This window comes from Marmota marmota, unplaced genomic scaffold (genome assembly GCF_001458135.2).
Source record: "Marmota marmota marmota unplaced genomic scaffold, marMar, whole genome shotgun sequence".
NCBI lineage: Eukaryota > Metazoa > Chordata > Mammalia > Rodentia > Sciuridae > Marmota > Marmota marmota.
This window is the reverse complement of record NW_026000249.1, coordinates 5,129,587-5,142,292: the sequence shown is the minus strand read 5'-3', so window position 1 is coordinate 5,142,292 and position 12,706 is coordinate 5,129,587. Positions and strand designations below refer to the sequence as shown.

At 37.0% G+C, this 12,706-nt stretch overlaps 1 protein-coding gene across 5 annotated transcripts in view; it reads left to right on the top strand.

Annotated features, from left to right (window-relative positions):
- Asb11 (ankyrin repeat and SOCS box containing 11) overlaps positions 1 to 12,706 on the top strand; it is a 69,248-nt gene that overhangs the window by 8,907 nt on the left and 47,635 nt on the right. For all 5 annotated transcript variants that reach the window (XM_048796525.1, XM_048796527.1, XM_048796526.1 and 2 more), the window contains exons 2-6: positions 160 to 239; positions 4,159 to 4,266; positions 7,101 to 7,251; positions 10,611 to 10,745; positions 12,018 to 12,209. In XM_048796525.1, the coding sequence (XP_048652482.1) occupies positions 160 to 239; positions 4,159 to 4,266; positions 7,101 to 7,251; positions 10,611 to 10,745; positions 12,018 to 12,209 (666 nt within the window). The remainder of the gene's footprint in view (positions 1 to 159; positions 240 to 4,158; positions 4,267 to 7,100; positions 7,252 to 10,610; positions 10,746 to 12,017; positions 12,210 to 12,706) is intronic.

Genomic DNA, 12,706 nt, shown 5'->3' with positions numbered 1-12,706 from the left:
CGGCACATACCAGACAAAAACAGACTTGGTGCCCTCAGTAGCTTGTCATTCTGAAAGCAGCTGACAAGAAAGCTTGATGATACCTGCTTTCCTCCCAGCATGAAAAAGCTGAAGAAATAAGTATCTAGACTTTGACTCTGAGCTTGATTTGTGTTTCAGATTGCTGGGCTGATCGATCCCCACTTCATGAAGCTGCGGCTCAGGGGCGCTTACTGGCCCTTAAAACGTTAATTGCACAAGTAAGTATGAAAACATGATCCTTTATGCTGTGCCATATCGAGCATCATTCTTTCTTAGCTTTGACTGTAGCAGAGGTCTTATTTGCCTCATTTATTTAGGTCCCACCGTTTGTTCCTCTTGTTTCTTCTTTTCCTCATTTTTGGCCCGGGTACCTCCTTTCCCTTCTGGGCCTTTCTTTACCTCATAGGAAGTTTCTCTATGACGATCAATGAAAGATACCTTCAAATTTATGTTGAACTAACTCACCTCATTGTCTCCTAGTGTACATTAGAGACAGCAGTCCTGAAGTCTCACTTGTCAGCTATTGCTGTAACAAATTACCTCAAAACATAGTCACTAGAAACAACAAACAGATATTTACAGTTTCTGTGGGCTGGGAAGAAGTTTCCAGGCCACAAGATGTCATCCAAGGCTGTAGACATCTCATGGTTTAACTGGGGGCACAATCTGCTTTCAAACTCACTCATGTAGTTGTTGGCAAACTTCAATTCCTTGCCACATGGGTCTCTCCGAAGGCTTGTGCCATGGGGTGGCAGTTGACTTTCCTCAGAGACAGCACCCAAGAAGGAAGTTGCAGTTTTGTTTTTTTTTTTTAGGATTTTAAAATCATATATATATATATGATATATATATATTAGTTACACATGACAGTACAATGATCTTGACATATCATACATTTCAATCAGATGGGATATAATTTCTCATTTTTCTGAGTGTACAGGTTGCAGAATTACATTGGTCATGCAGTTTTTTTTTATAACCTAATTTCCAAAGTGAAATCCCATCTCTTCTGCCATATTCTACTCATTAGATATGACTCAATAAGTTCATCCCACACTCAAAGGGAAGGCATTATACAAGTGACTCAATATTAGGAATTAGGAATCACTGGGCACCATCTGAGGAGGCTGCTTGCCCCAGTGATATGCTTTCAAGAGCAAGCATTAAAATAGGTTGAAAAATGGATAAATCTTACTCTTTAGTGAAGACTTATGACTACATCCCAAGCATGTTGAACAATGAGTAGCAGCCTAGTAAATATTTGTGACTATTTTGAATTTAAACAGCCAGGGGAACTGCTCTTTGTGTGTGTGTATGTATGTGAGTGTGTGTGCATGCTCCCCCCTCCCCATTTTTGCTTCCTCCTTTCTGAGTTCTGTTATCCCATAACAAAGTAAGCAGAGGCACAAGGAAAACAGCATTGTCAGTAATGATGAGCATTGTACTTGAATTTGTGACTTGCTTATTTTTTAAGCACTTTTAATTTCATCTGATTTGATTATTTTGTTATATATGTAATATATTCACATAGTTCAATAATAGTGAAAAAAGTCTCATATCCACCTCCCTTTCAGACCCCCACCTTTATACTTTTACTAGTATTTTAATAAACTTCAGTTTGGAATAATTTTCAAGAAGAGTTGCAAAGGCAATACAGAGAATTACCAGGCATCCTTCACCCAGCTTGCCCTGATGTTGACATCTTATATATAGCCTTAGTACATTTGTCAGGAATAAGAAATTAGCATTGGTACAATAACCATTAACCAAGCTGCAGACTATTGGGATTTCATGAGCCTTTCCCCTGTTGTCCTTTTCCTGTTACAGAATCCAACCCAAGATCCCATATTGCATTTAACACTTATTATTTTGAACCCTAACTCCTAAGCATGTTAGCTTCAACAGTGTGGTTAAATGTATAGGGGCATTTCATAAAAATTTTAACTTTTTCTGGCTACATCCCTACTTCTTTACCTTTCACACTGTAAAAAAAATATATTCTACTTTTTAAAACTTTATTCCACATTTAGATAATGTGGTAAATGTGAGTAAAACATTAAACCACTCTGAGTAAATGTGAGTAAAATATTAAGCCAAGGTTCAGGAATTCTGGGGTTATTACACTGGCTGTCACCAAGTCTTACCTATAATTTGAACTTTCTGCCTCCTGCGTCAAGTCTTACATATAATTTGAACTTCCTGCTTCTTCATTTTATCATACACAATTAAGATGATTCACTTTAGATATCTTTCAGGCCTGTCCATTACATTTCTCCAATTCCAGGGATTCTGAGATTTTGTATTGCAGCAATTATTTTTCCCTAGCACAATGCTGCCACCTCATGGACTAGACTGTTTTAAAATCTTAATTTCTTAAAAAGAAATCAAAATGAATTCCACTATTCTGTATAATTACAATGTGACAATAAAAAATTTAAAAACAGGGGCTGGGATTTGGGCTCAGCAGTAGAGCGCTCGCCTAGCACGGGTGGGACCCGGGTTCGGTCCTCAGCACCACATAAAAATAAAGGCATTGTGTTGTGTCCATCTACACCTAAAAAAATAAATATTTTTAAAAAATTTAAAAACAAATCATACATGGAGAAATGAAAAGGAAAAGATTAATTTATTAGATACTGAATTTGAAATATGTAGCACAGCTCTAGAGTAATGACATATTCAGGACATGAAAATGGACAGAATTCAGGAGACATAGAAAGCCCATATGATAAAAGGACAGGCAATAAAAACCTGGCCACAGCAGGTTGCACCTGACACTACAGAGATGTGGCAGGATGCAGTGAGTACTAGATTGGAGTTTGCCATTCCAGGATTGTAACACAAGGCTTTGGAAGCTTTCAATAGGCCATTACAAAGCATGGACTCAAAATCAGGAATTGGCAGGAAGGACAGATCAGGGACCTAATTCCTTTTGCAGATAGAAAATGTCAGTCATAGAGGAAATGGGAACAGCCAAGTTGTTAAAATCAGGGTGTGAAGGCAGAGTTGTCCAGCAGCTAGGCTGACTTTGTCACCTATCACTTGGACTCTAGGATAAGCAAGGTAGTACACGGCAGTATGAGAAGGGGGGATGGGCTAGGAAATGGTGGTGACAATCATACATAGGTAAGGAGATAGATAAGGGTTAGGAGAATCCCTCTGGCCCTAGACACTGGGACTTCAGAGTCTTCTCCATGTAGTGGGGTTATGGCCAAAGCAGTACTTCTGCCACACAGCAAGTGATTCTTAGAAGCAGTCTTACAGAACTTTCTACTTTTAAGCCCAGAGTCATTCTTCTGTTTCAGACCCAGTTTTAGCTCCCAACCTCCTCTGTGTTCCATCACCTACTCATCTTACCCTATAGCAATGTCTCTGTGGCTCTCCTTGCTTCTGCCTCACATCTCTGCCTCTGCCATCAGCCATCCATGTTGCTGCTTCCACTATGCTTTTCCTAAAACAGCTAATCTATTAGCTCTAGATTGTTCAAAGCCTAACAAACTTATAGATGCTTCATTCCCTAGAAGATCTGCACTCCGTTTGCAAATCAAGGCCTTTCATGATATTGCTTCAGTTCACTGGCTTCCTGCATCTCTCCCCATCTTCTACTTCCCCTTTCTGTATGCTCTTTCTGATCCAGAAATAACCAACTGTCCAACTGTGGCCCTGCCATACTTCCTGCATTTGTGTATTCTGTTCCCTCTTAATGGCATACCCTGTCTTCCCAGTTTTAAAGTTTTTACGCTTCAAGCCTTAGTTAAATACTACCTTATTTGTGAAGTATTTTTTCTTATTTCCCAAGCCAGACTCAAGGAAACTCTGTGCTCCCAAGTGAAATGTGGTGCTTCCAATCTCAGTCTTTTAGGTTTCATTTCTGCCTGCCCAGTAGGCTCTGGAGGAGACAGACCAGTAGCATAAATTTTGAAGACCCTGATCCAGAATACTGCATAAACATTTATTGAATAAATGAAATTGAAGCTCCCATGCTGTGCTGAGACTCACCTGGTCATGGTCTTGACTCCTCTCTATGCAGTGCTGATATTACAACCAAAGACTGAAAACTTCAAGAACCTGTTAAACAACATTGCTTTCACTGCTATGACTAATGGAACATTTAATTATCTTCTCTTCAAATTATAGGGTGTCAATGTGAACCTTGTGACAATTAATCGGGTCTCTTCTCTCCATGAGGCATGCCTTGGAGGACATGTGGCTTGTGCTAAAGCCTTATTGGAAAATGGTGCACATGTGAGTACCACCCCTGCCCATATGGATCTGTCTTCGTAGGTACATCTTCTAACACCTAAAGAGACAGCATCTTCCAGGCTGCTGAGAGGGACTGGGTGGAGACAGGTCTTATCCCACGCATGTTCATATCTCATCATTCATATTACTCCGTTTTCTCAGCCTAACCATGTGCGAATATCCAAATGCAGCAATTCACAGGAATTTTTCAAAATTATGATGTTGACTTGTTTTTTGCGGTGCTGGGGATAGAACCCTGGGCCTCATGCATGCTAGGCAACTGTTCTATCACTGAGCTACTTCCCTAGCCTGTGATGCTGACTTTAAAAAAAATTCTTTGTTATCAAACACGATAAAGAACAAATTTTAACAGAATAATAAAACACTCTTAATTCAGTATTCTACCCCAGCCACTATTTTTATTGAGCAAAATTATAAAATTGAGTTTTTAATAAATAATACATTAAAACAAATTAAGGTTTATCTTATTTTAACTTATATCTTAATTTCTTCAATTAATAGCAGAGGTGCTATGTATAATACAGCTCTCAGAATAGGCTTATAAAAATCAAAACTTCTGCAAATCTCAATGACATCCAGAAAATGCTTTATTGCTAATTTCATTGTTTAATCTAGTCTCATGTTCTTTGTTTTATGAGTTGTAATATCTTTTTCCTTTTTTGTGGTGCTAGGGATTGAACCCAGGGCCTTGTGCATGTGAGGCAAGCACTCTACCAACTGAGCTATATACCCAGCCAAAGTTGTAAGATCTTTAAGTATTTAATGATGATTTTTTTTCAGATTGCATATGGAAGTTAGGTTTCTACATTTAGAACTGAATATAAAAGTCTTCTGGGCACAAATTGATTTTTCCAGTGTCATCATGGTGCTGCATTTCCATTAGGTAGTGCTTCTCTAAGTTGTCACTTAACTCATGGGTAATGATGAGAACAAGGCTCTGGGAGGGTGATTTCATTTCAAGCTAAATGACTGGACTTACAAGCAGATCACTGGTGGGAAATGTTGAACACTTCTCTCTGGTCAGAGAAGAGATCTTGTGGGGGACAAAGCAAAGGATAAGACAATGGTCTCTTGTCTTTGGCAATTTTATAAGGTAAAAGCCAATAAATGCCGTATTATACCACTTGACATTAAATCAGAATGGGTGAAAGTTTGGTCAAGCAGTAGAAAGTTCACCACAATCTGCTGCTGCTCGGATTCCTCAAACTCAGCACATCTGAAACTGTGTATATCATGTTCTTCCTGCTGGAATCTGCTCCTCATCTTGGGCTCCCAGTTTCAGATACTAGGCGAAACATTCTTCTGGTCTCCCATGCCTGGGAGTCATCTTGTTCCTGCCATTTTCTTATTTATTTAATCACAAAATATTTCTATTTTCCCTTGTATTTCTCAAGTCTATGTTCTTCTTTGTTCCACTCCCATAGAGATCTAAAACACTTGTTTGTATCTAAATTGTCTCCTTTTATGTTTGTCTTCCCTAATAGAACTCAACCTACTTAAAGAGAGGCAATTGTCTTACTTATCTTTGTTTATAAAATATTGGCCCCTAGTAGATACTCAGTAAATGTTTGCTGATATGAACCAGGAGAGAAACTTACAGGAAATCAAAAAGAGTTTCCTGACAGAGGATAAGGATGGTGCTTATTAAAAAACAAATCAAACCAGTTTCATGAATTTTTTTTAGTAAGAAATCCCTAGCATATGATTCTTATGCAATTTTCTCCATCTTTGTCTGTTTGTGCCATTTTAATGGGGTTATACCAGAGCCCTGGAGACAAGTCATTTTTGTTTCTAAATAAGATAATTTAGAATCCTGATTATTCCAAGCATCTATCTTTACTTATTGAGGTCAAGCAGTTTGACGTCAAACTACCATTGTGATATGACATTTGAATCATATCAGAGCCTCCCTCCCTGAATACCTGGGTCCCATGGTGTTCTTTTCTATCTATTGTTGATACTCAATGATACTTCCCAGTCCTGCAGGTTCTCATGTGTTTCCCATATCACTAGAAGTTAACAAGGATGATTAAAGATAATTGAAGGCTATTGTCTATGTGCCTTTAGCTTGGTCATTATCTCTCAGGAGTCAAAGCTGGCATGTGCAATTTCTGTAGATTATAATAGAACAGAGAGAAAATATGTGACAAGAAGGATGGTAAAACTGTTGGAAGTTGTGAAGGAGTTTTTTTTCTGTAAGCACAGGATTTGGAATCTTCACCCATTTTGTCCCATTATCCCAGATATAAATACTTAAATTGAGCAACAAATATACCACTTATTATAACTTTGAAATAATTATTGTTTTTTCAAAGATCTATTATCTTAAGAAAAAAATCATAGGTAAATGATCAGAGCATTTGAAATATATATGTATCATATTTATGATTATATATAAATGATACATAAGTTCTAGGTTATGATTTCCTACCTATTTTAATGTACTTATATCAATTTCATTGACATATTCACAGAATTGAGAACTTGGAACTTAATGGGTTAAGCTAGTTGGTTTCTCTATTTCTTTGGGTTTCTGCCATGTTTGTTCACAATTGAAAAGGGAGATGAGCTCCATATTAATTGGAAATGGGAATAATAGTTGTTGCAAATGTTCATTCAGTGCCAGGCAATATTTTGTTTAACATATAGTAATTTAATGGACCGTCCTATAACCTTATGTAGTTTCATGTAAAGGGAGTTCCCTCACTCATTCATTAGCTTGGGGAGTTTCCCTAGGCACATACACAGGAATACATACTTAGAGAGAGTGAGAACAAACTACCAAATCCTCTGGGTCTCTGCTTGCCCACTGTTAGGTCAATGGAGTGACAGTTCATGGAGCTACGCCCCTCTTCAATGCATGCTGCAGTGGCAGTGCTGCGTGCGTCAATGTGCTGTTGGAGTTCGGAGCCAAGGCCCAGCCTGAGATGCACCTGGCTTCACCTATCCATGAGGCAGTGAAGAGAGGTAAACGAGCCACCACAATGCACACAAAACAGTGGTGTGCTCACTCTGAGTAAATCAATAGTCTACTGTTGGCCATATGAGAGTCACCCACATCTTTTCACCAACAGAATGTGTGTGGCTTAGAAATCCTACAGCAGTAACTTCAATTTGTCTAAATCTTTCAGAAATGCCACTGTGGCATGAAAAGGCTCTTCTCAATACATTGGAATGTCTTTGTGTTTCAGATGTCCCACTTCCTGGGCCTCTTTGCTGGTGTTTTGGGAGCAGCTAGTGCAGCCAAGACAGAAGTTGTAACTTCATGATTTATACTGAGCTTATGCCTCTGCCCTTTAGTAGAAAAGAACAGCTCATCTTCCAAAACCCATAAAATATCAACCACTAACATAAAATAAATTATGAAAGTACTTGAAAGCCAAGGATGATACTATCTCTAATGGATTAGTAAATGTATCTGTCCTTAAGAAATACACTTCAGATGAGCTGATGACTTCAAGGCCATAGTCACGAAAAAAAAAAAAAAAAAAAGCATTTCAACTTGAAAAATCAGGGCATTGGAAATTTTGAAGTTGACTCTAGACTCCTGCATTGTCCATTACTTTTGAAATGAGAAAAAAAGAGTAATTTTAAGGAATTTTCAAACTATATGCATAGACTAGTCATGAACAATAAAAGATGCCATTAAAAAGATACGGTCGTTTGTCAAAGGTCATACCCAAAATGCAACATTTTGGCGATGTCTAGCAATACAGATACTTCTCTTATATTAAAATCAGAAATACAATGGAGAAGTTAGAACAATCTAGAATAGGTCTTTGCTGGTGTACTTGAAGATGAAAGTCTTTACTTCAAAAGGCAAAAGTGAAAGATTTGCCCCCAGGTTAATAAACATGTCATTTGGTATTTTTTCCCCAGTGGATCACTTTAAATGATACAAAAGACCCAAATCTCAATATATCTATGTCTTTTATGTATAAAACATTCTTAGTAAATATTATTTATTAATTAATAATGTGAGCCATTTCCCAAGCATCCTTTAAATTGCAGAATAATGAATTATTTTGAAAATGAAAGTCTTTTAAAAATTTTAATAATGATTTGAAGTAAAAAAGGTTACTTGCATGTACATTCAAATGTTTAAAAATAGATAAATATTGGGAATAATTCAAATTTCTTTTCTTCTTTCTTTTTCTTTTTTCTTTCTTTTTTTTTGTACTTCAGATTGAACCAGGGGTGGGTGCTTTATCACTAAGCTATACCCTAGACCTTTTTATTTTTGTTTTTTGTTTTTTTGAGACAGGTTCTCACTGAGTTGCTGAGGGTCTCACTAAGTTGCTAAGACTGGCCTTGAACTTGTAATCCTCCTGCTTCAGTTTCCCGAGTCCTGGGATTACAGGCGTGTGCCACTGTGCCCAGCTCAAATTTCTTAAGTAATTCTGCAGTGCTTGCCTGATTATGTATGGAGTGTTTTGTATCTGTGTGCCTACAAGTTTATATCTCTACATATTTTTTCTATTTCATAAAAGCTCGTTAAGGAACAATATGCACAGAATGGAAGAATGCTTAGCAAATTCATTGTTTTAGATATTGTTATATGAATTTTAGTCATTAAGTTTTGTTTGTTCATTTTTTAAAACTTCCTGAGACTATTTAAATTTACCTCCAACTAGGCTAATTTTTCTGTTCTGCCAAAAAAGGCAAGAATTATTTAAAAAATGCCTTGTATTTGTTAGGCAGTTTTAGGCACTGATTAGATTTTTTTTTCCAGAAACTGTTTAGGTTTAAACATCTATGAGCAAGCTGGGTCATAGTCTGAGTTAGTATCTTGATATATTGATACTATAGTCCAGGTTTAAGATTTATTTATGTGACCAAATACTTTGAATACACAAATCCTGATTGGTACATTGTAATGCATACTTATGATTAATTCAGAATTTGTGATAAATCGTGCAGGTATAGGATGAAAATAATGTTATCTATAAAGAAAAGGTTGGTTAAATTAGTGATGATAAGATTGTTTAAGGAAACATTTAAATCTTCAAGGAGAACTGAATTTTTATAAGCTTCCATCAGTACCTCAGAAATATTCCCTCCTGAGCAGATCATTCAGATACTGCAAATTAATCATGTCTGTCTCTTCATTGGACAAACTCTCCAAGGAGAATGCTTACTTTCATAATCTTGCTAGTCACTGAATTTCAAAGTATATTTAAATATATTCTATACATGAGACTTTTTATTCGTTCTCATAGGTATCTTCTAGGCTAACCTAAGTAAGCTTGCAGGCCACACCCCCAGTCTCACCACTGTCTTCAGGGTAATAGCAGGGTGTCTTCATTTACCCCCTGGGTCTTGTAGCCTCCATTTTAAAATGGTGTCTTCATTCTAGAAAGTGATTTCAACTGTGTTCCTCAGAGCCTTAGTTTGGTTGGAGTTTTCTCAGGAATTACACAGAGGAGTTTGAATGGAAGAAGCATGGGTATCAACTATTCCATGCCAAAAGAACTAAAATCAGCATACTATAGTGATACAACCATCTCAATGTGTACAGCAGTACAATTCACAATAGACAAATTATGGAATCAACCCAGATCCCTGTCAATAGATGAATGGATCAAGAAAATGTGGTATATATATTCAATGGAGTTTTGCTCAGCCATAAAGAACAAAACTATGACATTTGCTGGCACATGGATAGAAATGGAGAACGTCATGTTAAGTGGAATAAGTCAGACTCAGAAAAGCAAGGGTCAAATATTTTCTCTCATCTGTGGAAGCTAGAGCAGAACAAAGGAAAGAAGGTGGTCAGGGAGGGGATCAGATATCATAAAGATACAGGGAAGACCAATGGAGTAGAAGAAGGAAAACAAGAGGGAGGAAGGATGGGAAAGGGGAAGATAAGTGGAGTGAATTTAACAAAATCATGTTATATATTTATATATAAAGTTACCAAGGAAATTTCACCTCTATGTATGTGTAGAAGAAAGGAAGTTTAGTAGAGTAGAAGAGGAAAAATAGGGGGAAGAATAAGGGGAGGAAAGGGGGGAGGGGAAATGGGGATTGAAATAAAATTTCTTGCATGTATGATTCTGTCAAAATGAACCCAAATACTATGCATCATTATAATGTTTTAAATTTTAAATATCCTTTAAAAAAAAGAAGCATGGGCATGCTGTTCTTCTTAGTCGTTTTTGTTTGGGGAGGTTATATTTATGATTTCCAAAACCAAACAAAAACATTTTTCTACTATGAAAAGAGACCTTGATTATTTCTAAAGCTCATTCCAGATAGTGAATCTATAATTCTGTGAATATTCAATATGTTCCTAATATGAATGGGATTATCTTATGTTCCACCAGGTCACAGGGAGTGCATGGAGATTCTGCTGGCAAATAATGTTAACATTGACCAAGAGGTGCCTCAGCTTGGAACTCCCCTGTATGCAGCCTGCACCTACCAGAGGGTAGACTGTGTGAAGAAGCTTCTAGAATTAGGTAATTACCAGAAATCTTTTTATGAAAAGAACCTGCTAAATTTGTGGGGGTTTTCAATGGCTTCAAAGATGAAGTTCTTATTAGGATAGAAAAAAAATTCTGATAGCATTTGATGCTTGAATGCTAAAAACAGAACTTCTCCAGAGAAATGGGTGTCTATATTTATCAGTTCTGCTCCCTTTGATATTGGCTTCAATTACCTGGTATGGCTCTTCCTGGCGGTCTCAAGATGGCTACTGCAACATCTGGGTTTGTTGCCTTTCTCATCCATACACAGCAAGAAGGGGTATTGGCTCTTTTATTTTTCCTTCTTTGGTTTTTTTTTTTTTGTGATGCTGGGAATTGAACCCAGGGTCTTGTGTATGCAAGGCAAGCACTCTACCAACTAAGTTATATCCCCAGCCCAGTATTGGCTCTTTTTGATTCACATACTTATCTCTGAACCAATAAAGGTGGCCAAAGGAATACAATATGCTAATTGGTTTAGGCCTAGATTTTAGTTTAATCTGTAGTTATTAGGCTTCTCTAGAAACACGTAAACTGGAAATCACAAGAGGGTGGTAACCTAGAGGGAAATCTAGCTGTGGTTACCAGGAAGATGCTGTACAGTAAAAACAACAGATATTTGCTACAGACTATTTTACCTCTATCCTGAAAAGTTATTTAGTCATTTTTAAATCTAAAAGACATATACAGAAACTGAGATTTTAGGGAAAAGTAAAATATCTTGAAAGTATCATTTGGTTAAAGATTCAACGTGCTTAGCCTTTGACATAAAGGCAGAGATTTAGTCAGAACCTTTAGTTGAGAATTTTTATCTCCAAGACGTTGTTTGGTCATTTTTTATTCATAGCATTTACTATTCTCTATGGAGTTCAGAAAATTTTTTGAGCCCTAAATAATATAAAATAAATATGAAATAAATAAATAAGAGAACTAAATACAATATAAAAATAAGGAAATTCAGCTTTATACTTGGTCAAAATATAAAATAACTATGTACTAGTTATTAACTATTTCCCACATTTTGTGTGGGAAAGCAAGTAAACTATTTAAAATGATTAAAATTATCCAGATTCACTTTTTTATCCCACTATTTTGAATGGTCTTAGTGGGCATTGTGGAGGTTCTAGGCTGAAGTTACATATTTTCAAGGATTTGTCAAATATGTCATGGCATTTGAGATGACTTCATATACAGTGACTACAGTTTAGGCTGATTGTGTTTTACATTCACACCTAATGTTGAATTGTGGCCATTTCCTTTGTTAAGGAGCCAGTGTTGACCATGGCCAATGGCTGGACACCCCTCTCCATGCTGCAGCAAGGCAGTCCAGCGTAGAGATCATCCACCTGCTGACCGACTATGGGGCTAATCTGAAGCTCAGAAATGCACAGGGAAAAAGTGCTCTTGATCTGGCAATTCCCAAAAGTAGTGTAGAGCAGGCACTCCTGCTCCGAGAAGGTAAGGAAGGGCTGAGTGTCCACTTCTTTTCCTTAAGCCCACTTGCTATCTCTCCTTCCTTCCACATCCCTGCAATATTTTCTTTTCCTTTTTCTCTTCCCAATTGGGGATGATATTGCAGAAGGCATCAAGTTCCGGCATCACTACCATGTCTTCTGGGATTTTATATGCTGTGTTCATTCACTTAATAACAAAATAACATAGACATGCAATCAGATCATTGCTTTTTATTTTCCATAAAAAGAAAATAATCAGATAACCTTGTTGGCATCCTGAAAAGGATGAATATCCAGGGATATCCTATCATATGCACATGATTAAGCAAACCGAAAGTCCACTTTGTAATATTGGGAGACAATCCATAGGCAAATTAGAAATACAGCCACATTCCTCATAACAACCTTCAATGATGATCAGCATATACAACCCATTGTCTCATGAGGTTATATCACATAGTGACATCATAGCCATTTTGGTTTGTATAAGTACATTCTATG